This window comes from Lepus europaeus, chromosome 11, assembly GCF_033115175.1.
Source record: "Lepus europaeus isolate LE1 chromosome 11, mLepTim1.pri, whole genome shotgun sequence".
Lineage (NCBI taxonomy): Eukaryota > Metazoa > Chordata > Mammalia > Lagomorpha > Leporidae > Lepus > Lepus europaeus.
This window is the reverse complement of record NC_084837.1, coordinates 104,230,433-104,258,308: the sequence shown is the minus strand read 5'-3', so window position 1 is coordinate 104,258,308 and position 27,876 is coordinate 104,230,433. Positions and strand designations below refer to the sequence as shown.

At 43.2% G+C, this 27,876-nt stretch overlaps 1 protein-coding gene across 2 annotated transcripts in view; it reads right to left on the bottom strand.

The window, feature by feature from the left end:
* TICRR (TOPBP1 interacting checkpoint and replication regulator) overlaps positions 1-27,876 on the bottom strand; it is a 58,412-nt gene that overhangs the window by 24,444 nt on the left and 6,092 nt on the right. For both annotated transcript variants that reach the window (XM_062206239.1, XM_062206240.1), the window contains exons 3-7: positions 26,948-27,183; positions 24,390-24,624; positions 20,772-20,901; positions 16,127-16,266; positions 14,192-14,410 (exon numbers count right to left, since the gene is read on the bottom strand). In XM_062206239.1, the coding sequence (XP_062062223.1) occupies positions 14,192-14,410; positions 16,127-16,266; positions 20,772-20,901; positions 24,390-24,624; positions 26,948-27,183 (960 nt within the window). The remainder of the gene's footprint in view (positions 1-14,191; positions 14,411-16,126; positions 16,267-20,771; positions 20,902-24,389; positions 24,625-26,947; positions 27,184-27,876) is intronic.

Here is a 27,876-nt window from a genome sequence, read left to right as displayed (position 1 = left end):
AATGCCCTCCCAATCAAACTTTCAGGAAGTTAGTTTATAGATCCACAAACTGATTCTAAAGTTTACATGCAGAGGCCAGAGATCCAGCCAGCAAAGTTAACTCAACACTAACATGAATAACAAAGTTGGAGGACTGACGTCACGACTTATATAAAGCTACCGAAGTGTGGTATCAGCAAAAGAATAAACAAACAGGTCAATGGAACAGATTACAGTGCCACATTAACACAGCCAATGGGTCTTTGACAAAGGGGGAAAGGGAATACAATGGATAAAAAGATAGTTTTTCAACAAATGGTGTGGTGGCTGAGAGGCCTGTAAGGCAGGGTGCCTACGTGCTGGAGTAAAGGTTGCTTGCATGCCTACGTGCTGGAGTAAAGGTTGCTTGTGTGCTCTCCCAACAGCCTTAGATAAGTGTCTATGCATAGGCACTAATGTTTAACAAGGCCAGTTTCTGCGTTCCTGGTAAGGTATGTTTGTTCTGAAGCTTCCTGCTTTTATGGGTTTGTATTGTGCTGCTCTTTCGCCATGTTTAGACTTAAGATGATGTTTAACTATGTGCTGGGACGGGGGATGGGTATATAAGCAGTGGAAGAAATGTGTTTGGCGCCTCTCCGCCTACATCTGTATTGACAACCGAGTGGCGTCTCAATAAACCGTGATCGAAGAAGGATCTTCGTGCCGTTAATTCTGTGCCTTGCTGGTCAAGGCTCGCCGCAGCTGGTGCCGAAACCCGGGAACTCGAACCAGACGCGTAACATTGCACGACTGGAGAGGTAAGGTCCAGAACTTCACACGGGAGACGGGTCGACGTCGAGGAAGGGTATGTTAGAAGAATTTCTCCTGGTTATTATCATTTTTTGCCTTCTCTCTTATTATTGTTTTAATACTCGCTGTTATAGTTCTAAAGTTGTGTGCGGCCCAGAGTAAAAGGAAACAGTGCCTTTTAGAATCATAGATATGGGTACTACCAATAGTCATGAAAGTGAAAATTTCGTGGATTCCATACAAGCATTGTTAAAAGAAAGGGGATTAAAAGTTTCCACAAAAACAATAAAGACAATTTTAGAAGATATAGACAGGAAAGCCCCTTGGTTTGTTTACACTGGAGATATTAATTTGAAATGTTGGGAAAAATTAGGAAAGGATTTGGAGCAGGCTAAAGAAAAGGGGTCGCTTAGGGCAGGAACCCTTCCGTTTTGGAAATTGGTACATTCCTGCTTACAAACTGGTAAAAATGTGGAAATTATCAAACAAGGGAGAAGAGCACTAGCTGACCAGCAGGATAGTTGGTCGGAACAAAGTATTACGGAGGAGAGGGAACATACCAAAAGAAAAGGCAAGGTAAAAGATGAGAGATCTCGCAAGGAAATGAAGAAATTTTTGAGCTCAGAAAAAGAAAAACCTTCAGCACCTTTGTACCCCGCCTTAAGTGAGTTTGAGGATCTTAGATTGGCAGAAGAGGAGCAGTATGAAGAAAATTTGGATGATGATTTCACTGAGACTGAGGAACAGGATACAGATAATAAAGTTCAGGCTGCTAGCGTGCGCCCTCCCCCTTATGTTAAGCACAGTAAAGGCAGCCATTTTATTAAAAGGGAAACGTGGGCCCAGTTGGCATCAGCCTTCCCGGTATTTGAGGAACAACAGACTCAACGCCGATTTCATGAGCCTATACCATATAAACAGTTAAAAGATCTAGTGGAGGCCGCTCGCCAATTTGGTCCCAATGCCGCCTATACTTTAACTTTGTTAGGACGATTAACCACTAATGCTATGACACCTTCAGATTGGTTTGAGATTGCACGAGGCAGCCTCAGCACGGGACAATATCTCGATTACAGATCCATTGTTACCGATGCTGCACATACACAGGCTAGACAAAATGTGCGGGATGGTCAGCCGCATTGGACAGCAGATATGCTTTTAGGACAAGGACAATGGGCGGCTGATCAAACTCGCTACCCCCTTGAAGTATACAGACAGATTAATGACATATATCTCAGGGCTTGGAAGACTTTACCCAAAAGAGGTGAGGTCTCGGGAAATTTAACAAAAATTATTCAAGGGTCCAATGAGCCTTTTTCAAAGTTTGTGGGTAAAATGATGAAAGCAGCGGAAAAAATTTTTGGGGACGTGGAGAGTTCAATGCCCTTAATTCAGCAGCTTATATATGAGCAAGCTACTAAAGATTACAAACGAGCCATAACTCCATGGAAAGGAAAAGGGCTAGAAGCCTGATTGAAGGCATGTAGGGAAATTGGGGGACCATTAACTAATACTGGGCTTGCTGCTGCTATTTTAACTGCAACAAAATGTAATAACAATAATGGTGCATGTTTTAAGTGTGGGAAAATTGGTCATTTTAAGAAAAATTGTAAAGAACAAAAGGAGCATAACAATCCTGTGCGACAAATACCTGGCACTTGTCCCAGATGCAAAAAGGGGAAGCATTGGGCTAATGAATGTAGGTCAGTAAAAGACATTAACGGACAACCCCTCGAGACGATAGAAAAGGAGTCAAAAAACGGATATCGGGGCCCCCGTCCCCAGGGCCCGAAAGCATATGGGGCACTACAGGAACCTTCCATGCAGCCACCCCCAAAGTCCGCAGAGCAACCGCGGGCTCCGCAGGGCTGGACCTCCGTGCCACCTCCGGCTTGGTATTAACACAGAGCATGAGAGTACAGATAATAGATACAGACATGCAGGGCCCATTAGAAAAGAATACCGCAGGATTAATCATTGGACGATCATCATCAACGCTACGAGGGTTAATTGTTTTACCATGAGTAATTGATCCTGACTATGAGGGTGTTATTAAAGTAATGTGCTACTCCCCTTTTGGAATAATTTCCATTTCCCCTGGCGATCGCGTAGCACAACTTCTAATACTGCAATCAGGTCATAAAAAATACCCCGCCCGGTCACATGACCGCGGTGCATCTGGTTTTGGATCTACAGGAATCGATCTCGCATGTCTAAGCATGAAATTAGATGACCGACCAATGTTACAGATAGAGGTGGAGGGTAAACATTTTTCAGGCTTAGTGGATACAGGAGCAGATCGTAGCGTTATGAGTAAACAATTTTGGCCAAAGGGATGGCCTTTGCAGCATGCCTCTCAAGACTTGGTAGGATTGGGATATCGACAGGCTCCAGAAATAAGTTCTAAGGAACTCCACTGGACAGTCGATAAACAACAAGGCACCTTTCGTCCCTTTGTGGTAGATTTACCTATAAATTTATGGGGTAGGAATATACAAACCCAGATGAAACTCATATTGACTAATGAGTATTCGCAGACTAGCAAAAATATCATGGCAAGACAAGGATATATGCCCAATAAAGGGTTAGGGAAAAATCTTCAGGGTATATCAGAACCGGTGGAGTTAGTTCAAAAAACAGACCACAAAGGCGTGGGTTTTTCCTAGGGGCCACTGAGGAAAAGCTATTACGTATTCCCTGGAATACAAATAAGGCAGTGTGGGTGCCCCAGTGGCCCCTCAGTCGTGAAAAACTCGCCGCCGCTAGAGAACTTGTGCAAGAGCAGCTAATGTTAGAACATATGGAGCCCTCAGTATCACCCTGAAATACTCCAATTTTTGTCATAAAGAAAAAATCAGGCAAATGGAGGCTTTTGCATGATCTGCGAGCAGTCAATAGACAGATGCAATTGATGGGACCAGTACAGAGAGGACTGCCTCTTCTGTCTTCCCTTCCAAAGGGCTGGCCTATGCTAGTGGTAGACATTAAGGATTGTTTCTTTTCCATACCTTTACATTCTTTAGATCGAGAGCAATTTGCTTTTACTCTCCCTTCAAAAAATCATGAAATACCTGACGCAAGGTATCAATGGAAAGTGTTGCCTCAAGGCATGGCTAATAGCCCTACTCTTTGCCAATTATATGTTGATCAGGCTATCGCACCAGTACGAAAACAGTTTTCACAAGTCCGTATCATTCATTATATGGACGACATTCTTATCACAGCTCATTCACAGCAATTAGTAGATAAGGCCTTTGCATTGCTCTCCTCCTGCCTTAACGCATATGGTCTTTCTATTGCCCCCAAAAAAATACAACAATCTGATGTGGTACAATTTTTAGGAGCAAAAATTACTACAACTTCCATTCGGCCACAGAAGCTCTGCATTAACACTCAAAACCTATACACACTGAATGATTTTCAAAAACTGCTAGGGGACATAAATTGGCTACGTGGATATTTACCGCTGACCCGAAACGACCTGCAACCTTTGTTCTCTATTCTGGAGGGCAATCCAAATATTGCCTCTCCTCGTCAACTTACTCCTGAGGGCGTTAAAGCTTTGCAACTCGTAGAAAAGGCCATTAGTAAAGCCCAACTATGTAGGTTCGATCCATCTAAAAAATTACTACTATGCATTCTTGCTACGCCCACTACACCTACTGGAGTGGTGTGGCAAAATGCTCCTTTATGGTGGATACATGGTAATTCAGCGGGTGTAAAAACATTGCGGTATTATCCTAAATTAGTAGCTCATTATGCTCTTCTGGGTCTCAAGTTTTGCACAATGCATTTTGGTAAACATCCTGATGAGCTGATTGTGCCTTATACTCAGATGCAAATTGAGACTCTTGCCGGTACCACTAATGTTTGGCCTATTGTTCTAACTGCCTTCTCAGGTGTAATTGATAATCACTTGCCAGCGGACAAATTATTAACTTTTGTGCAGCAAAATTTAGTTTACTTTCCTAAACTTACAAAGAGCAAACCCATTCCCGCTGCGACAACTATTTACACTGATGGTTCCAAGACTGGTCGTGGAGCGTATGCTACAACTGATTCGGAGCCTGTGATTCTTCATTTTCGCCCTAACGCCCCTCAAGTGGTAGAGTGCTTAGTGGTATTGACAGTATTTCGCACATTTTCAGATAAACCCATTAATATTATCTCAGATTCCCAATATGTGGTAAATGCTGTCCGTTCACTAGAAGTTGTAGCTCATATACAGTCGCACAGCACGGTAGCCCCAATATTTCGACAAATCCAGCAAGCTATCCTGGTTAGACGTATGCCCTTTTTCATTGGCCATATAAGAGCTCATTCTGGCCTCCCTGGACCTATGAGTAAAACTAATGCCAAGGTAGATATTGCAACCCGTAATAGTGTCTTTGTATCTCTGACTTCTGTTGACCTAGCAAAAAACTTTCATGCCTCTTATCATGTTCCAGCTAATACGCTGCGCTTGCGCTTTCATATCTCCAGAGAACAAGCTCGGCAAATTGTAAAGGCCTGTCCAGATTGTGCAATATTCCTCCATCCGCCACATTCTGGTGTTAATCCTAGGGGACTAAAACCTTTATCCTTATGGCAAATGGATGTTACACACATCCCAAAATTCGGTAGGCAAAAATACGTACATGTCTCAGTGGACACATATTCTGGTGTCATTCATGCCACTTCCTTGTCTGGGAAACGTGTAGCACAGGTAAAACTTCATTGTCTTGAGGCTTGGGCAGCTTGGGAAAAGCCTGCCCTCATAAAAACTGACAATGGGCCCGCTTATACTTCAAAAGGCTTCGCTACCTTTATGTCACAAATGCAAGTAGCTCATAAAACTGGCCTACCGTATAATCCTCAAGGCCAAGGCATTGTGGAGCGCGCTAATCGCTCCCTAAAAGAAACATTGCAAAAACAAAAAGGGGGAATTGCACTCCATGCGACCCCCAGAGAACGCCTCGCTATTGCATTATACACTCTCAATTTCTTACATTTTAATACAGAGAATGAATCAGCGGCTATGAGGCATACAAAAAATCCTGTACAAACTAGCCAAAAGGTCATGTGGAAAGATGTACTAGATAACAAATGGTATGGCCCGGATCCTGTGATACAGAGATCCAGGGGAGCAATTTGTGTTTTTCCGCAGGAACGACCAGACCCGATCTGGATTCCAGAAAGACTGACAAGGAGAGTGACAGATAAAAAAAAAGAGGAACGACAAGAGAACACGAGATAAACAAGATAATGGGACGATAATAGAATGTGCAGGAAATGATACATGCTATTTAACCCAGTGTTGGAATGGAACTCAGAAAACTATGGTAGTAATGCGTGTACCTACCTATGTTCCTATACCAGTAGTGACTGACCCAGAGGAATTTCCTCTAGCAGTCTTGTTTCGACAGCCACGGGACTTTGGGATTATAGCCATTGTAACGGCAATTGTCGCCTCTGCCGCAGCGGCTGTTACGGCGGGAGTGGCCATGGCTTCCACTGTCCAAACTGTGCAGACTATTAATGACGTCGTAAAAAGATCATCAGACGCTCTATTTGTCCAGGAACGCATAAATGATCATCTGGCTTCGGGGGTGCTACTATTAAATAAACGCATGGACTTGCTGCAAGCAGCTATGGAAGATCTTTTTAAAGTCACCAGCCTAGGTTGCGTTCAGAGACTGCACCATATGTGTGTTACGCCATATCCAGCCTCTCTAAATGAGTCAAGAAAACTTGGGTCTTATCTATCAGGGAACTGGTCTATGGAATTTGGGGAACTTCAGCAAAATCTTACTATCATGATTTTGCAGCTGAATGAAACTAGAGCATCTGTTGTCACTCTGAAAGGGTTTTCTGATTATATATTACAGGGGTTACAATGGTTCAAAGAATGGGTGGGGGTTGGATTGTTCGGAACTGTATTACTATCAGGGCTATTGTGTACTCTTTTTGTTCTTTTCCGATTAGTACGGAGCCGCAAGCGCGAAAGAATTGCTCTCCTGCAAGCAATGGCCGCAATTGAGGCAGGCAGTTCCCCCGCAGTTTGGCTCAGCATGTTTAAAGAAGCTTAAAAGAATGTCCTTGCACTCAGGGGCCATAGTGCCATTGCACCTGATAGGAATTCTTTTCATCTGGGATATTGCCTTAGCACTCCGAGAGCTTTTGCTCATTGCACCGGAATAGGAGTATCCCTGAGCACAGGCGCCCCTTGATCGGCCAGCACATCATGAGGTGAAGGCCTGATCGGGGATAAGACCTCATTTGCTGTAAACAAACAAAAAGGGGGAACTGTGGTGGCTGAGAGGCCTGTAAGGCAGGGTGCCTACGTGCTGGAGTAAAGGTTGCTTGCATGCCTACGTGCTGGAGTAAAGGTTGCTTGTGTGCTCTCCCAACAGCCTTAGATAAGTGTCTATGCATAGGCACTAATGTTTAACAAGGCCAGTTTCTGCGTTCCTGGTAAGGTATGTTTGTTCTGAAGCTTCCTGCTTTTATGGGTTTGTATTGTGCTGCTCTTTCGCCATGTTTAGACTTAAGATGATGTTTAACTATGTGCTGGGACGGGGGATGGGTATATAAGCAGTGGAAGAAATGTGTTTGGCGCCTCTCCGCCTACATCTGTATTGACAACCGAGTGGCGTCTCAATAAACCGTGATCGAAGAAGGATCTTCGTGCCGTTAATTCTGTGCCTTGCTGGTCAAGGCTCGCCGCAAAATGGTGCTAGAACTGGACTTCCATTTGAGAAGAAAACGAAAGATGAATCTAGACACAGACCTTAGATCTTTCACAACAATTAACTCATGATGGATCACAGATCTACATGTGAAAAACAAAACTAGTTATGCCAGCATCCCATTGAGTTCCTGTTGTCCCACTTCCTCACCAGCATTTGGGTGTCAGTGTTTTGTATTTTATCCATTCTCTTAAGTCTGTGGTGGCTTCCCATTGTTTTAATTTGCAATTTCCTAATGACATTCGAAGTTGAACACACACTACCTTTGTATCTTTAGTGACATGTCTGTTCAGGTCATTTGTCCATTTTTTTTCAGATATGGTCACTTTTATTCTCCCAAATGTCCATTTAAGTGCACCTATCATGATCGTTAACAAGGCTAGGATATTTTACCAAGTGGGTTTGCACATTCCACCAAAAAGTACACATGGAAAATTGATAAAGGAATGGAATCTGAAGAAACAAACATGGGCTGGTGCTGTGGCATAGCAGGTAAGGCTGCTTCCTGCAGTGCCAGCATCCCATATGGGCACCAGTTCGAGTCCTGGCTATACCACTTCTGATCCAGCTCTCTGTTGTGGTCTGGGAAAGCAGTGGAAGATGGCCCAAGTCCTTGGGCCCCTGCACCCTTGTGGGAGACCCGGAGGAAATTCCTAGCTCCTGGCTTTGGATCGGCAAATTCCAGCCATTGCAGCCAACTGGGGAGTGAAACAGTGCATAGAAGACCTCTCTCTCTGCTTCTCCTTCTCTCTCTGTGTAACTCTTTCAAATCAATCAATCAATCAAAAATAAACAAACAAACAAAGTACAGGCAAGTGGCCAGGGACTTTAAAAAAAAATAAAAAAGAAAAGAAACAAACAGCACAAGCAAAACCCAAACAATTATAACCACACTCTTACTTCTCCCTATAAGTTAACAGTTTGAATGACCGGGCTCTGTGTGTAGGTTTCTTGTAATGTTGGAGTTTTCCATTTTTCTTAGTGGCTTATTCTGATTCCCGAGGTCATCTGTTTGCAAACTCCAGTATTCTAAGTGCACCTGAGAAGCTTCTGTTCTCAATGTCCCTCTAGGCTTTACTCATCTTTACAGTGGGCTAAATGTGCCAACTCACTCAAATACTTCTAACTGAAGGAGCACAACATGTTCTTCCAGACTTTGCTCTATCGTCTTCTCCAGTTAACTTTCCAAGAATTATCTGGAAAACATACTGAAGACTGGCTCATGTCCGAAGACTGTAATCATAAATCAGGTCCACAATAAGAGCACTCCACACCCTTCCATGGTCTCCCATGTCTACCACCATGCTTATCTGTCTGTGGGCCAGAGGCTCTTAACACCAATGGCCATGTTATTACCTATTGTCACTGCTTCCTCAAGAGTGGCTTAGTAAATATTGAATTAGATATTGCCAAAGTAGACTAAGAACTCAGTGTGTGTGGCAGCAAACCACAGTACTGCCACGATGAGTCTCCCCTGCCATCACTATTCATCCTCTTACAGAACCCTGGCCTCCTGCCAGCTTACCAGGTGCCACTCTCCAGCCATAGATTTAAGTACTATCACAAACCTTTCTGAAAAGGTAGATTGCCTAAAAGGCTATACGTAGAGAATAGTAAAGGAATGTTGAAATACAAAGCTCCTACCCCAGCTTTCCATTAACTTGTAAATATATAATACTTTGCTTTATCTTTTAAGATTTATTTAGTTATTTCAAATAATAATATTTCAAAATATATTTCATCTGCTAATTCACTTCCTAAATGGCTGCAACGGTCAAGACTGGGCCAGGCCAAAGCCAGGAACTCTATCCTAGTCTCTCTCACATGGTAGGCAGGGACCCAAGTACTTGGGCCATCTGTTGCTGTTTTTCCAGGCACATTAGTAGGGAGTTGAATCAGACGTGAAGCAGGCCGGCGCCGTGGCTCAACAGGCTAATCCTCTGCCTAGTGGCGCCGGCACACCGGGTTCTAGTCCCGGTCGGGGCGCCAGATTCTGTCCTGGTTGCCCCCCTTCCAGGCCAGCTCTCTGCTGTGGCCCGGGAATGCAGTGGAGGATGGCCCAAGTGCTTGGGCCCTGCACCCACATGGGAGACCAGAAGCACCTGGCTCCTGCCTTCGGATCAGCATGGTGCGCCGGCCGCAGCAAGCCGGCCGTGGCGGCCATTGGAGGGTGAACCAACGGCTAAAGGAAGACCTTTCTCTCTGTCTCTCTCTCTCTCTCTCACTGTCCCCCTGCCTGTCAAAAAAAAAAAAAAAGAAGTGAAGCAGCTGGGACTCAAATTAACACTCTGATATGGGATGCTGGTATAACAAAAGGCAGCTTAACCAGCTATTTCACAACACCAGCACCAAGGCTTGCCTTTTCAAGGGCTCCATGTAGAATAAGCCTTGTTGCAGCTCTGTCCAAACTACCTGCCATTCTGGTCTGGAATCCAGTATGCAAGTTGCCTTAATAAACTCTTTCATTCCTATAATGGAGCTTCCTAATTCAATTTTTCATTTTCAGAATTCCTGCTCAGTTGGGAAACGTTACATACACTACCATTACATACTCAGGAAAAAAAGGGTCCAGAAAGAATGAGAGCTGAGACCAGGAGATGAAACAAAGTGAACAGATGAAGTACAAGATGAAACTTGGATCTTGTTCAGTGAGCCCCCTCCCCTGAAGCTTAAAAAAAAATCTGTAAAAACAGACATACTCTTTCTTTTCTATATATAAATTTGAAAGATTGTTCCCGGCCGGCGCCACGGCTCACTAGGCTAATCCTCCGCCTTGCGGCGCCGGCACACTGGGTTCTAGTCCCGGTCGGGGCACCGGATTCTGTCCCGGTTGCCCCTCTTCCAGGCCAGCTCTCTGCTGTGGCCAGGGAGTGCAGTGGAGGATGGCCCAAGTGCTTGGGCCCTGCACCCCACGGGAGACCAGAAGCACCTGGCTCCTGCCTTCGGATCAGCACGGTGCGCCGGCCGCAGCGCGCCAGCCATTGGAGGGTGAACCAACGGCAAAAAGGAAGACCTTTTTCTCTGTCTCTCTCTCTCACTGTCCATTCTGCCTGTAAAAAAAAAAAAAAAAAAAGAAAGAAAGAAAGATTGTTCCCAACCCAGTCCGACTTTATTAGCTCCTATACCTGATAACTTTCACTTAATAAAAAGTTGCTGCTGGGGCCGGCGCTGTGGCGCAGCAGGTTAACGCCCTGGCCTGAAGTGCCAGCATCCCATATGGGCGCTGGTTCAAGAACTGGCTGCTCCACTTCCAATCCAGCTTTCTGCTATGGCCAGGGAAAGCAGTGGAAGATGGCCCAAGGCCTTGGGCCCCTGCACCCATGTGGGAGACCCAAAGGAAGCTCCTGGCTTGGATTCAGCCCAGCTCTAGCCGTTGCAACCATCTGGGGAGTGATCCAGCAGATGCAAGATCTCTTTCTTTCTCTCTGTAACTCTGCTTTTCAAATAAATAAGCAAATCTTAAAGAAAGAAAGGCCCTGAGGCCGACATTGTGACATAGCAGGTAAAGTTACTGCTTGCAGTGCCAGCATCCCATATGAGCACTGGTTTGAGACACAGCTGCTCCACTTCTGATCCAGTTCTCTGCTAATGGCCTGGGAAAGCAGAAGATGGCCCATGTGCTTGGGTGTCCTTGCACACGCATGGGAGACCTGGAGGAAGCTCCTGGCTCTTGGCTTTGGATCAGCCCAGTTCCAGCCATTGTGGCCATTTGGAGAGTGAACCAGTGAATGGAAGCTCTCATTGGTTGCCAGGGGTTCAGGGGAGGGAAGGATGAACAGGCAGAGCACAGAAGATTTCTGACATTTAGGACAATGAAAATACTCTGATACTATGAGGGTGGGTACATGTCATAATATATTTTTCTGAACCCAGTGTTGATAACACCAAGAGCAAACCCTAATGTAAACTATGGACTTCAGATAATAGTGACACCCACGCCACTGTTGTGTAGGAGGTGGAGAGTGAGCAAGTCTGTGGTAGTGCAGGGAAGGTCAAGGGGTGTATCTGAACTCTTCATACTTCATTGATTTTATGGTGAAGCTAAAACTGCTCTAAAAAAATAAAATCTATTTTAAAACATTAAAGATAACCACCAGTGGAAAAGAAAAACTGTGACTTCTAAACCTGGCAGAAGGACAAAAGAATAAAGAAAACTTGATTAATCCCAAAGAATATCAAAAAAGAAATAAAGAAACATGATAAACAGAAAGCACAAAATAACATACTAGTAATACAACTGAACTAGTCAGTAATCATGACTGTGAACATTTACTGAAAAACCTGCTATAGTTAAGAAGAAATTATCAGATTGGACTTTTTAAAATGTATGCTTTTTACAAAGATATATCCAAAACATAATGACAAAGAAACACTGAAAATGTTAATAACCTTAAGGTATAAAGTTATTAGAAATAAAGTGGTTATGGCCGGCGCCGTGGCTCAACAGGCTAATCCTCCGCCTTGCGGCGCCGGCACACCGGGTTCTAGTCCCGGTCGGGGCACCGATCCTGTCCCGGTTGCCCCTCTTCCAGGCCAGCTCTCTGCTGTGGCCAGGGAGTGCAGTGGAGGATGGCCCAAGTGTCTGGGCTCTGCACCCCATGGGAGACCAGGAGAAGCACCTGGCTCCTGCCATCGGAACAGCGCGGTGCGCCGGCCGCAGCGCGCTACCGCGGCGGCCATTAGAGGGTGAACCAACGGCAAAGGAAGACCTTTCTCTCTGTCTCTCTCTCTCACTGTCCACTCTGCCTGTCAAAAAAAAAAAAAAAAAAAAAAAAAAAGAAATAAAGTGGTTATTATTCATTGGCAAAAGACATAAGAGCAAGGAAGATACAAATAATTATGATCTCGTATGAACCTAACAAGAAAGTCTCAAAAGATCTGATGTAAGAATCACAAGGGAATTCTGACAAATATACATGGAGAAAGACTAATATAACCATCTCAGTAATGGATAAAAGAAAAATGGCCAAGAATATTGAATATTCAAACATTAATAACCAAGTGCTCAACAATTAGAGAATACACATTACTTTCGACTACACATGGAATATTAAAACTTGACCACATACGAGGCCAGGTTGCAGCAAATATTAAAGAAGCAATATGTTACAGATCACATTCACTGAACACAGTCCGAAATAAAACATTTTTCAAAAAAGATAAGCTAAACAAAATGGAGAGAGGAAAAAAAGTCATAAACAAACAATGTTAGAAATGGAAAAAAGAGAAAAAGCAGATAACTAATAAGAAGGAAGGTCAAATTTTTTTCCATAGATATCCAGTTGTTCTAGCATCATGTGTAAAAAGATTAACCTTTTCCTATTGAATTACTGGGGTGCCTCTGTCATTTTACCACTGTTGTGTAGGTTTATTTCTGGATCTAGTTTAGAAGTTACATGAAAACCACCTTATCTTTAATACTGCTGTGCTTGTTCTCCCTTGCAGGTAGTTATCTATCAATCACCCAGATTCTCACCTACCTTTACCAGACCAGCTCATTAAAGATGCTCTATCTTATTCAAGTTGATTATCCTCTGTGGATCTAGTGCTCCACAGAGGGGAGCACCTTTTTTTTTTTTTTTTAAAGATTTTATTTATTTGAGAGGCAGAGTTTCAGACAGAGAGAAGAGAGACAGAGAGCAAGAGCTTCTGTCCCCTGGTTCACTCCCTAAATGGCTGCAATAGCCACAGTTGGGCTGATCTGAAGCCAAGAGCCAGGAGGCTCTTCCAAGTCTTCCATGTGGGTACAGGGGCCCAAGTACTTGAGCCATCCTCCACTGCTTTCCCAGGAATGTTAGCAGGGAGCTAGATCTGAAGAGGAGCAGCTGGGACACGAACCAGTGCCCATATGGGATGCCAGCGCTGCAGGTAGAGGCTTAGCCCACAGCACCATAGCACTGGCCTCAGGAAGAACCCTTAAAGGAGCAGAAACCTACACTCTGGAATTTCCAAAAGAACTCAAAGGTGGCATCATACCATCATTGCCAGTTTACAAGCTATGTTCACGCTCATCCCACAGGACTGGCACTATCACTGAGTTAAGAATGTACAATGACAGTAAGAAACACACTGTAATTCCATCTATTTACCAAGAAAAAACAGCAAATAGGAAAGTAAAAACAGCCCAACTAAATTCTTCTGCCCACCTCTGTAAGACCTCAAAAAAGCCCAGCCCTAGATCATTCAAGAACCTTTTCCCTCTCCCTCTACTCACAAAAGCAAGACTTCCTTAACCACTGTCCTATGGCCAAGCCATAGTCTCAGGGACTCCGCTTAGCTGATCCTGCAGATGGAACACTCTTCTTTAACCTGTCTGCCCTCTAACTGCTGCTCATTCTTGGAAGTGCAGCCTGACCTCCACGGTGTTTTAGAAGTCTTCTCTGTCGATCTGAGCCCTGACCTTCGACCTTCCCTGTCGGCTCCCAGTCTGGTCTTGACTTCCCACATGGGCATGTATTTCCTCTTTTAGATTCGTGGTTCTTCTAGATACTGATAGTTCATCAGTTTTGTCTCTACAGTTAGATCAGAAATCTAAGGATAGGATGCTTTCATTGTATTTGCCATAACATACTTTGGGGCACGAGGCAGATATCCAAGCAATCAATTAAGGGACAAGATACGAAGGCTTATTTTAAAACATGCAGAATATAAAGGAGTAAACGCAGACATCAGAATGCTACAGGCTGGAGGAGTACCTTTGGGTTTAGAACTTCTTAATGTTCTCCCTCTGTCTTCCAGCTTATCTGCTGCTCTTCCACCAGCTATCCTTGGGATCCCCCTTTCTCCAGCCACGTCTGGACTGCCATCCGGCTGTAACTTCTGAGCCTTTACGTTGAGCCTGGCAACGTTCACCATCTTCAAGGAACGGCACATGGTATTCATCTTCTGCCTCACTGGAGTGCGAGGGACACCTCCTACAAAAACGGCATCAGGGGAAGAAAAGTCAGTCAGTGTTGTTTCTGTGGAACCAAGAACTACTTTAATTCAAATTACTGTGAAAGAATATTGAAGTACATCCCTTCAGAATGATCTGATTTGGTGGTTTTCTCCCCACTATTCAGGGTGAAAAGAGCCTTTCTTTAAAAAAAAACTTTAGAAATTAAACATTGCGGGGCCGGCACTGTAGTGTAGAAGGTAAAGCTGCCGCCTGCAGTGCTGACATCCCACATGGGCGCTGGTTCAAGACCCGGCTCCTCCACTTCCCATCTGGCTCTCTGTTATGGCCTGGGAAAGCAGTAGGAGATGGCCCTAGTCCTTAGGCCTCTGCACCCACATGGGAGACCAGGAAGAAGCTCCTGGCTTAGCATCAGTTCAGCTCTGGCCTTTGTAGTCATCTGGGGAGAGAACCAGCAGATGGAAGACCTTTCTCCTTCTCTCTCTGTGTAACTTCAACTTTCAAATAAATAAAAAAAAAAAAAAAAAAAAGAAAAGAAAGAAAGAAATTAAACATCTCAGTGTGATGAGTTTTCTGTAAGGCAACTGCCAAACATACATTCTGGGATCACCTATTAGGCTGGGATGAAACTTTTCCAAAGGATGACCTAGCAATCTGCATCAGGGGCCAGTTTTCATAGCCTTTGACACAGTAACTTGTTCCTGGAAACCTCCCCTTAGAAAATCAGTCAAAGATCATATTTTTTACATGATGTATACTGTGGTATTATTTATAATTAAAAACAGAAAACCAGGAGCCAGCACTGTGTCACAGTGAGCTAGGTTGCTGCCTGCAATGCCGGCATCTCATATCGAGTTCCAGCTGCTCTGCTTTAGATCCAGCTCTGTGCTAACTCACCTGGGAGGGCAGTGGGGAATAGCCCAAGTACTTGGGTCCCTACCACCCCAATGGGAGACCTGGGTGAAGCTCTGGGCTCCTGGCCCAGCCCTGGCTGTTGTAGCTGTTTAGGGAGTGAAGCAGAGAATGGAAGATTGATTCTTTTATTTCTCTCTCCCCTTCAAATAAATAGATCTTAAAGAAAAAAACAGAAAACTTAAACGTTCAACAAAGTAAAAATTTTGTAAATTTTGTTAAGCAATAAACGAGAATAACTGAAAATGCAAGGCACCAGATGAACAAATATGTATAATACAAAGTTGTAACTTACATTTCTGCTATAACTAAAAATGAAAGTATTTTATTCATGTATTTTTTTACCATTATTGAACTAAAGTAAATTTTTCAAATTTGAAATAAGAATTTTTCCCTTCTTCATTTAGTTACCATTAAACCCTTACTCCGGGAAATGTCCATTATTTTAATTTTTATTTATTTTCACTTCATTTGAAAGGTAGACAGACAGAAAGTGAGAAACAGAGAGAGAGGCCTTCCATCTGCTGGTTCATTCCCCAATGCCCACAACAGCCAGGGCTGGGCAAGGCTGAAGATAGGAGCTAGGAATTTAATTCAGGTCCCCCAAATACTTGAGCCATCACCTGCTGCCTCCTAGGGGGTGCATTTGCAGGTAGCTATCACAGACAGCAGAGCTGGGACTTGAACCCAGGTACTGTGATATATAGTATTAAGGCACACCAAGTGGCAGCTTAACCACTTTGCCAAATGGTCGCTCCAGACGTCAATCTTTTAAAACACATGATATCAAAGTAGCCTAGAGACAGGCCTTCTATGTTCATACGTTTCTTTCTGCTGTCCTCTTGATTAGCTGCAGTGGATTCTTCACGGGATTTTCTCTGGTAGAGCTCCGAGAGGCCCCGGGTTAATTCACTCTCGGTTTTGGAAGCCTCTTCCTTATTACATGAGGCAGCCTGTAGTAACCTGGAAAGTGAAGATGTCCGGCATAAAATCAAAATTCTAATTTTCCAAGAATTTTAAAAAATAAACAAAGCAGCAGAAGCAAATCTATCATCTTTTTAAAACTAACTCCAAAAATAACTTTTCTCAGGAAGAAAAATGTCCCTACTGCCATTATTTACAAAGCTGCCTTGTTCACAAGATCACACCCAGTACTGGCTTAACAGGGTTTTTCATGTATTAGGAGACACATCTAACAATTATCTCAACAGTTTCTAGTTGAGGCTTCCACAGTTATTTTTTACTCAGTTTATAAAAAACATTAAAATACATTACAATGTAATATAGTGTAATAGGTATTGCAACAGTCCTTGAATAATTCTTTACCATTGAAATAAACAAAGGTTCGATTGCCAAGAGGAGGAAGTGGGGGAGGTGAAATGATTTTTTTTTTTCCATCTAGACTTAAATAAATAAATACGAGTCACTAAGGAAATCATGAAAACGGCATAACATGCAAAATGTACTGTTTGTATTTCAATATTTTCTATCATCTGATATCATCTGATTATAAAACAGGAGAAAGTTATGGTGACATGAGGTGAACAGATCAGAATACACGCTGGGGCTGTCAGCTTCACACATGTAGTAGATTGATTCTCCCTAACAGCTAGTGTTTCCTGCAACAGTGGGGAAAGTTTTCTTTTTTTTCTGTTAATATTTAAAAATATGAACCTCTCAGAAAAAGTACAGAAAGCAATATGAAACAGACAAGCATGTACCTCTCACCAAGATAAAATACTTGTCAGTAGTTTGCCATACTGCTTCAGGTCTTTTTTTAACGAAATGTCCCATTACACACACAACTAAAGCCTTAGCCCATTTTTTCCCATCCCTTCCTCCCAGTATTCTAGCATTATAGACAAACAAATGCAATAACATGTCATGAATTTTACATAAATGATATGATACAATTTTGTTTGCCCTCCACATATTTTTGTTTTCTGTATGTATTGAAGTAGTTCATTTATTCATTTTTACTAATGTATCATATTCTACTAAATGATATACAATACTTTACTTATCCATTTCCCTTCTAAAGGTCTGTTATTCTTTGCACTGTCTCACAATTAATGACTAGCAATGAATATTTAGGTAATTTTCCTTGTGTCTGTGAATTTCTCTAGCGTAGAAGGAGAATTGCAGGGTGTCACAGTAGGTGAAGTTGTTTGTTCTTTAAAATGTTAAAATTCTATCATTTGCAGTTCTCACGTCTCTATTGCTATCCTTAGATTTATTAATTTCTGACAATTTAATGTATAGAAAGCAGAATATGTGGTTTTCCTTACTGTAGTTTCAATTTCCATCTGCCTGAACTGAGTTTCTTTTCAAATGACTATCCTATCATATTTGCTCAGGTGTGAGTTGCTTGTTCATACTGTTTCACCGGTGTTTAACTGGATCTCTTTTCTTCATAAATTTTTAGGAGTTCTTTAGTAACTGGATGCTAATCTTTTGCTGTTTATATGGCTTGCAGCTGCCTTAAGTGCAGGATTTGCCTTTGTATTTAATTTTTTAAAGATTTATTTATTTGAAAAGCACAGTTAAAGAGAGGCAGAGGGAGGGAGAGGGAGGGAGAGAGGGGGAGAGAGGGGGAGAAAGAAGACTTCCACTTGCTGATTCACTCCCCAAATTGCTACAAGGGTGGGAGCTGGGCCAATGTGAAGCCAGGAGCCTGGAGCTTCCTCCAGGTCTCCCACATGGGTGCAGGGGCCCAAGGACTTGGGTCATCTTCTACTGCTTTCCCAGGCCAGAGCAGAGAGTTGGATCAGAAGTGGAGCAGCTGGGACTCGAACCAGCACCCCTATAGGATGTCAGCACTGCAGACTGCAGCTTAACCCACTATGCTGCAGCGCTGGCCCCCTGCCTTTGTACTTTAATCCAGAAACTTTTAAAATTAATTATTGTGAAACTACCAGTGTTTTCCTTTATGGTTTGAATTTTTTATGTCTTGAATAAGAAAGTCATCCTTACCTTGATATTCTCCTAGTTTTTTTTTTTTTTTCTTCTAACAATTTCAACATTTGCTTCTCACATTTGGTCTACCTATCTATTAGAAACTTACTTTAAGAGATAACTTCAAAAAGAGTGGAAAAATGAAATTAAAAGATAAGTTTTATTTTTGTGCGAAAATTTTGAAGTCCAAGTATATGCATAGTCTTTAAAAAGCTCATGGAAATGCATATTATTAAAAAAAACTATGGAAACACTTCAAGATTTTTTTATACCAAAATAAACTCCTTTCAGTCCCATTTTCCATGAAGTTTTTGAAGTACCTTTGTATATTCTGTGAGGTAAAAATTTAATTTTTGTCTTTTTTCCTTGTAAATAGCCAATCATCATCACTATATAGTAAACTCAATTTTTTTTTAAGTAAAGGGCCACTACTTTAAAGCCATCCTCTGCCACATCCCAGGGTGAGCATTAGCAGTCAGTTAGCATCAAAAGCAAAACTGGAACTCAAACACAGGTACTCTGATATAGGAGTCAGATGTCCCAGTCGTTGCATCAAACATCTGCCCCAGCTCAATCTATTCTTTCTCTGCTGATTTATGATGTTACCTTTGTCATATACCAAGTTGCCATACATGTGTGGGCCACTTTCTGGGCTCTACCACTGGTCTACTGGTCAATCCTTGCACCAATGCAATACTGCCTTATTATATTTTTAAAGACAAATTTATGTGTGTGTGTATTTGAAAAAGTGATAGAGACAGAAACAGTGAGACGAAGAAATCTTCCATCTATTGGCTCACTCCCCAAATGGACGCAATAAACAGGCCAAAGTCAAGAGCCAGAACTCCATCCTGGTCTCCCACATGAATGGCAGGGGCCTAAGTCCTTGGACCATCTTTGGCTGCCTTCCCAGGTGCATTAGCTGGGAGTCAGATAAGAAGCAAGCAGCTGGGAGTCAAACCAGCATTCTGCTACTTGATCTCAGCCAAAAGGCCAAGAAGCAGTTGAACCAGTATTCTGATACCGGATGTCTGAGTCACAGGTGGTGGCTTAATCCACTGCATCACACACAGCCCCACACTGCCTTATTTACTAAAACTTCATGGCAAATCTTGATATCTCACCAGAGGATGTATACTTGTTTTGTTCTTGGCCCTTTATTCTTATCTACCTTTGTAACCTTTATTCAAAGGTATCTTAATAATTTAACATAAATTATATACATTTATGTGAATTACAATTTCTAATTATTGTTGGCATATTATTTACTTTATACACTGACTTTTGTATACACCAACACTATTGAAGTCTCTTATCAGTTTAATGATTTGCCTGTAGAATATTCCGGATTTTCTATGAAAATTGTACTATTTTCAAATGTCAGTATTAATACTTCATGAAAATAGATGTATTTTTAAAATATGGGCCATATTTGTACAGTAAAACTACAAAATGCTGTGAGAAATTAAATGGAGAGATGTACCATGTTCATGGATCAGAAGTCTCAACATTGCTAAGATATCAGATCTTCCCAAATTTATCTATGACTCAACAGACTCACAGTCAAAATTCCAACAGGCTTTTTTTGTGGAAACTGAGAAGCTGACTCTGTGGAAATACAAAAGATCTAGAATGACCAAAGAAATCTGAATCAAACAGTTGAGAAGACTACCTGATTCAAAGACTTTACTACAAAGCTAAAGTATGTGGTACTACAGTATGTGTGTGTAAAGCCATATTAATGCATGTGGTATTTATAGTTTCCAGACTTAAGTCCATCTAGAAATAGATCTGCACAATGATGGTAAACTGATGTTTCACAAAGATGCCACAGTAGCACAATGGGAAAAGGATCATCCTTTAACAAATGGTAATGGAACAACTGGATATCAGTACACAGAAATTAAACCTCCACCTCACTTCTTAATAGTAGTTTGAATTTTTGTTATACCTTTTACATTGCTAATATTGTCGTTTTTCTTTCTTAAAAAAAGCTTAATTTTGCTATAATTATTTTATTTTGCTTTTCAAAGTTGATTTTGCTGATAATGTTATTCTTTGTTTTCTATTAATTTCTGTTCTTTATAACTGATTTTCTTCTTTTGAGAATGGAGGGTAACTCTTACTTACTTGGATTATATTCTTAGTAAGTGGTTTTTAACTTTAATAAAAATATTTTAAGCCTATCAATATAGCCTAAGTATAAATTCAGCTGCAAGTTTGTTATTTCCTATGTTAACTGATACTTAGTATTAAATATTTTCAGATATCTATAATATGGGTATTTAATTTATATTTAATTTGACAAATTTCTTTGGTCATTTGAAAGAATCTCAGCATGTATATATTTACTTATTATCTAACAATCTCACAATATGTACTAAGTATGAGTGCTTTATTTTTGAAGTTAGTTTTTAATATTGGGTTATACCCAAGAGAATGTGGTTAAAAATGCAGATAATTGAGAATTGATTTTAATAACCAATATCCAGAAAAAAATAGAAAAGTTTTACCAGAATGACTCCATCAGATTTGAACTGGCACCACTGGTGTTTGAGAAAGGAAACCAATTCTCCACAATGGTGGGACTCCAGGCGACGGTGCGGCCAAGCTCCTGCTGGGCCCACTCTGGAACAGGAGGAGCTGCAGGAACAAAGGAACAGAGGGAAGGAGGCATTACAACTAGAGCAGATAGATCCCTGTGCTCATGCCCCCCCTACACTGCTAGCTTCCCTCCAAAGAATGTACAAAGCGACATCCTAAAAACAACCTGTGCTTGTGCATACTACCAACTCCTACAGGCCTAGGTTGCCTATGAAAAATACTTCTGGTAATATACAAGCACAATTTGAAGGTTTTCTGTTCTTGTTATCAGCAACAAATCCCCTAATTGATTTCTGAAACACTCCTCTAAAATAGGTCAAAAAATAAGTTGTTTTTCTATATCTGTATTCCTTAAAAGTGGCGTTAACAGGGCCAGCATTGTTGACACAGCAGGTAAAGCCAGTGCTTGCAATGCCAGTATCCCACGTGGGCACTGATTTGAGTCCCTACTGCTATACTTCAGACCCAGCTCCCCGCTAATGCACCTTGGAAAGCAGCAGGTGGCCCAGCCCTGGAAGTTGCAGCCATTTGGGGAGTGAACCAGCAAATGGAAGATCTGTCTCTCCCTCTGTCTCCAACTCTGCCTTTCAAATAAATAAATCTCTTTTTTAAAAAAGATTTTATTAGGGCTGGTGCTGTGGCATAATAGGTAAAGCCGCTGCCTGCAGTGCCAGCAACCCACAAGGGTCCCGTTTCGAGTTCTGGCTATTCCACTTCCAATCCAGCTCTCTGTTGTAGTTTAGGAAAGCAGTGGAAGATAGCCCAAGTCCTAGGGGCCCTGCACCCACATGAGAGACCTGGAAGAAGCTCCTGGCTCCGGATCAGTGCAGCTCCAGCCGTTGTGGCCAGTTGGGGAGTGAACCAGTGGATGGAAGACCTCTCTCTATCTCTCTCTGCCTATCCTTCTCTCTGTGTGTAACTCTGACTTGCAAGTAAATAAATTAAAAAAAAAAAAAAAAGATTTTATCTACTTATTTGAGAGAGAGTTACAGACAGTGGGAGACAAAGAGGTCTCCCATCCACTGCTTCACTCCTCAAATGGCCACAACGGCCAAAACCAGGCTGATCTGAAGCCAGGAGCAGCTTCTTTTTTTTTTTTTTTTTTTAATTTATCGACAGGCAGAGTGGACAGTGAGAGAGAGACAGAAAGGTCTTTCTTTTCCGTTGGTTCGCTCTCCATTGGCCACTGCGGCTGGTGCGCTGCGGCCAGCACACCACGCTGATCCGAAGCCAAGAGCCAGGTGCTTCTCCTGGTTTCCCATGCGGGTGCAGGGCCCAAGCACTTGGGCCATCCTCCACTGCACTCCCGGGCCACAGCAGAGAGCTGGACTGGAAGAGGAGCAGCCCGAACAGAATCTGGCACCCCGACCGGGACTAGAACCCGGGGTGCCGGCGCCGTAGGCGGAGGATTAGCCTAGTGAGCCATGGCGCCGGCACCAGGAGCTTCTTCTGGGTCTCCCACATGGATGCAGGGGTCCAAGCACTTGGGCCATCCTCTGCTGCTTTCCCAGGTGCATTAGCAGGGAGCTGGATGAGAAGTGAAGCAGCCGGGACTTGAACCATATGGGATGTTGGTGTTAAAGGCAGTGGCTTTACTCATTACAACCTCACTGGCCCTATTTCACAGCTTTGAACGTCACTCACAACTCCCATCATCTCCAGTGCAGACAGACCAGCCACACTCCAGGCACGTGGATCTGACGTCTACTCAGAAATGCATTTGGATGTCTAACAGAAAACTCAGACTTAACATGTTCAAAACAAAGCCCTGATCCTGGCCCTCCCAGTCCCCTGCTTCTCCCACAGCCTTCCCCATCTCAGAAGGCAACTGTAATCTACTAGTAGCTTAGGCCAAACATCTCTAGTCACTTTCAATTCCCTTATATTTCACACCACACATTTGATTCAAGAGCAAATCCTGTTGGCTTTACTTTCAAAATATATCCAAACGCTCCAACTACTTCTAAGTTCTGCATTGCTACCATCACCTCTTGCCTGGATTCCTACAATATATCTGTCATCTCTCTGTTTCTCTCCTTGCCTCTCCATAGCCAGTTCTCAACACAGCAGCCAAAGCAATGCCACTAAAACTTAAGGTCCGATCACGTCACTGTGGAAAACCACCCAAAGGGTTCCTTTCCTGCTCGCAGAAAAAGCCAAAGTCTTTTTCAACAGTCGGTGAAGACTACAGTGTCCTCTGTCCTCAACTCCTACCCACTCTTTTTCCTTCCAGCCTCAGCCACAGGCTTCCTTGCTATCCCTCTGACCAGCGACTTCTCCCATCACTTCTGTCTTTGTTCGGTATCATCTTTTCTTGGTTTTTAAATATTTATTTATTTATTTGAAAGGCAGAGTTACAGAGAGGCAGAGGCATAGAGGGAGGTCTTTCAACCACTGGTTCACTCCCCAGATATCCCCCAATGGCCGGAGCTGTGCTGATCCAAAGCCAGGATCCAGGAGCTTACTCTGGGTCTCCCATGCGGGTGCAGGGCCCAAGCACTTGGGCCATCTTCCATTGCTTTCCTGGGCCATAGCACAGAGCTGGATTGGAAGTGGTGCAGCCGGGACTTGAACCAGCGCCCAAATGGGATGCCAACACTGCAGGTGGTGGCCTTATGTGTTATGCCACAGTGCCGGCACCTCAGTATCATCTTAACAAGGCCTTCCCAACCACCCTATTGAAAATTGCACTCTTTCCACCCCAACACTCCCTAGTCTTTCTCTCTGCTTTATTACTATAGCACTTATCTCTTTCAAATATACTATATCGTTGCCTTATTTAGTTTACTGTCATGTCTCCCCTGATTAGATGGCTGGCTCCATAAGAGGCCTTTGTTCTGGTCTCTGATATATTCCCAGTACTCAGAACAGTGCCTGGTAGAGAGCAGGGCACTCAAAAACTCTGTTGAATTAATGAATGCATGGAAGAAATATCAAGCTGATTATATCTAAACCTATCTAGCTTAAATAGTTTGTAACAATGCAATGATTGCAAAATAGAATCACTACAGTCTTAGATGCAGTCTTTATTAAACACAAGGTTATTTCAAAAAGTTCATGGGAAAATGGAATGAAAAAATAACTTTATTTTGGTATAAAAAGTTTTGGTGCTGCCACTGTGGCATAGCAGGTTAAGCCACTGCCTAGGGCATTGGCATCCCATATGGGTGCCAGTTCAAGTTCCATTATCACACTTCCAATCCAGCTCCCTGCTAATGTGCCCGAGAAAGCAGCAGAGGATGGGTCAAGTGCTTGGGTTCCTGCACCCACATGGGGGACTTGGAAGAAGCTCCTGGCTCCTGGCTTTGGCTGACCCAGCCCCGGCCATTGCAGGAGTGAACCAATGGATGGAAGATCTTTTTCTGTCTCTCCCTCTCTCTCTGTAACTTTGCCTTTCAAATAAATAATAAATAAATCTTTACAAAACAAACAAACAAAAAATATTCGGCTTCTATTTAAGAAAGTTCGATGCAAGAGATGCCTGCCAACCACTCCACACTATGCTGGCTGCTGGCTCAGAAGCTTACCAGAAGCAGCAGGATTTTCCAGTGAATCATGAAACCGATTCAGTACGTCATCCACAACATCTGGGAAAAGGGAAGCTGTATCCTGGGGGCCCTGGGCCACAGCTGCTTGGAGGAAATGGTTTTGAAATACAGCCTCCTCAGTGCGGAACACAGTGAGAACTGTAGCATTGGCAGAGAGCGGGGAAATAACTCCGGTGACCAGGGGCCAGCCTTCTCCAGGGTCCACATTGACAACCTACATAAAAAGTGTGAATTAGTTGAGAATGTTATTGTAAACATGCAGGAAGAATGCAACTTAGTAAAAGAGTCATTTCCTCAATGATTACTAAGATAAAGAGAAAACAGGAAAAGATAGACTTGACAGCTATTAGAGGTAGAAGAGAATTTATTAATTATATAGTCCTAATCTTTCAATTCATGAATAAGAAAAACTTTTTTTCCCCTCATGGTGGAAAAGTTTATCGGCACACAGTGTAGGGAGGGTTTATAACTAAGAGGCCAGCCTTGAAGGAATCCTACATGGGTCTTCTCCCAAAAGAACCCCACGAGCAAATGGTGCAAAGGATTAAGACTCGGTGTGGCCCATGATGGGGAGAAAGAAGAGCTTTGCAGCAACTGTGGGATGAGAGCTGTTCTCTGGGCAGCCGAGCTGGGCTCCTAGGGCCTCAGCCAGCCTACCAGTGAAGGCCTGAGGACGGGGTCTTCTCATCTCACTGCTCTCCAGGGAGAAGGGTGGGAGCCATCAGGTATCTCAAAGCAGAACGCGCTCCACATGTGCCCACTCGAAGCTTGCAGGAAGATGTGGCTGCTACACTGGATGCCAGGAGGTACAGATGATTATCATCCCCTTCTATAGTGGGACTGAGGCTCAACGAAGAAGTAACCAGTTTAAGGTCACTTAGTAAGAGGAGAATCCAAGCTCATCTGACTTTAAAACCTGTGTAGTCTGGGCTGGACTGTGGTACAAGTTAAGACACAGCTTGTGATGCTGACATCCCATATCAGAGTCCCAAGTCCTAGCTGCTGTTTCTGATTCAGCTTCCCGCTGAAGCACCAGGCAGAAGATGGCCCAACTACTTGGGCCCCTGTTACCCATGTGGGAGACCAGGATGAAGTCCTTGGCTCTTGTCTTCAGCCTAGCCTAGATTTGGCTACTAGGGCAACGTATGGAGTGAATCTCTCTGTCACTATGCCTTTCAAATAAATTTAATATTAAAAGACAAACAAAAGCATTCAATTAACCATGAGACAACACTATCATCTAAGGAATTTATCCACAATAGACAATGAGCAAAAGAGCTGAGACCTAATGTAGATTGCCTGATTCCCAGTCCAGCACTCTTCATCAGGGCATACAATTCTTAGAGTGGTAACTACTCAATCACTACCCCCCTTTTTCTTTAGAATGCTTCCCAATGGCTCCTGAGACTAGAAGGGCAAAAGGCAAAGGTAAAGAATCTGCTGATAGTTTCAAAAGGAAGTATAGCCGGTGCCGCGGCTCACTTGGCTACTCCTCCGCCTGTGGCACTGGCACCCCGGGTTCTAGTCACGGTCGGGACGCCAGATTCTGTCCCAGTTGCTTCTCTTCCAGTCCAGCTCTCTGTTGTGGCCCAGGAGTGCAGTGGAGGATGGCCCAAGTGCTTGGGCCCTGCACCCGCATGCATGGGAGACCAGGAGGAAGCACCTGGCTCCTGGCTTCAGATCGGCGCAGCTCTGGCAGTTGCGGCCATTTGAGGAGTGAACCAACGGAAAAAGGAAGACCTTTCTTTCTCTCTCTCTCTCTCACTGTCTAGCTCTGCCTGTCAAAAAAAAAGGAAGTATAATGTTTTTATAAATTTTTAAGAAATGTATGTGAAAGACAGAGAGAGACAAACAGAAATACTGCATCTGCTGTTTAACTACCCAGATGCCCACACCAGCTGGGGCTGGGCCAAGTCAAAGCCAGGAGCCTGGAATTCAATCTGGGTCTCCCATACAGGTTTCAGTGACCCAAGTACTTGATCTCTGCTTCCCAGGCTGCACATTAGCAGGAAGCTAGATGGGAAATGGAATAAAGATTCAAACTCAGGTACTCCAATACGGGATGTAGGCAACTTAAATGATGAGCCCACACCCACCATATCTTTAAACCAAATTTGAATAAGGCAAGTTTCTTCTGGGAGACATTTATTCATTTGTGTTAATTATTTTCTAATTCTATTGGGTAATGCTATCATATCTAACTTTATTTTTACTTATATAAAAGTAATAAATAAATAACACAGCATTTCAAAAATAACAAATCTTCCTCATTGTACTGCTTAATACACTTATCCCATTTGGCCAACTGCCTTTTTCCCTATGTGACTATAACATAACTGGCCAGAGTTCATGCAATTTTATAAAGGGTTTCTTCACTGATGGGTATTATTGACATAACACTACAATGCAAACACATCATCAGCTTTACTGAGACTGTATTACACGGGCACACAGGGTGCTCCCTGGCACTCAGTGAACACATTATCTCACTTTGCCAGTGAGACAGAGGTCAGTAACCAGACATGGATGACACTCACCAGATGCAGCTCCTCAGTCACCAGCCTGCTCACCAGCTGCTGGAACAGCCTCTGGGTCGCCGTGTGCTCCTCTGGAGTCTGCAGCATCCAGCTGTCAGTGCCTGCAATGCTGCTGGGCGGGAGGGACCACTGGGCCACGGAGCCTTTCAGAAAAATTCTGACTGGTTTTTGAAAATGTCTCTGGTGCATAGCCAAGGGCTCCAAGGTGACTGTCCATGTTTCTTGACTCTCTTGGCCTGTTAGAAATGAAATACATTATAATTCTACTGTAAGGAGTACAATAAATACTAAAAATACATTCACTAGAGAAAAAAGTTTGTCAGGAGAGGTAATAGTATTGTCACCTAGTTCACACTTCAACCCTAATTCTACTGCCAGCATGCCAGCAAAAGCTACTAGTTTTATGGGAAAAACCATACACAAACAGCATTTGCAAAGGCAAGATGTGATGTCAGAACTTTTCAGGAATTCACTTAGAAAGAAATATTCAAGCAAAGCTTACTACTTACAAGAAGATATCACTTCTCTTTTTTATTATTTATTTGAAAAAGCTACACAGAGAGGAGAGGCAGAGAGACCGAGATCTTCCGTCCGCTGGTTCACTCCCCAATTTGCCGCAACGGCCAGAGCTGCGCCAATCCGAAGTCAGGAGACAGGAGCTTCCTCCAGGTCTCCCACACAGGTGCAGGGGCCCAAGGACTTGGGCCATCTTACACTGCTTTCCCAGGCCACAGCAGAGAGCTGGATCAGAAGTGGAGCAGCTGGGCCTCAAACTGGTGTCCACAAGGGACGCTGGCACCTCAGGCCAGGGTGCTAACCCGCTGCACCACAGCGCCGGCCCCAGAAGATATCAGTTCTTAAGCCCATCAAACATGGTGTATCAAACCTTATGAAGTCAGATTCTAGAGACTGTAGGAAGCTCTCCATTC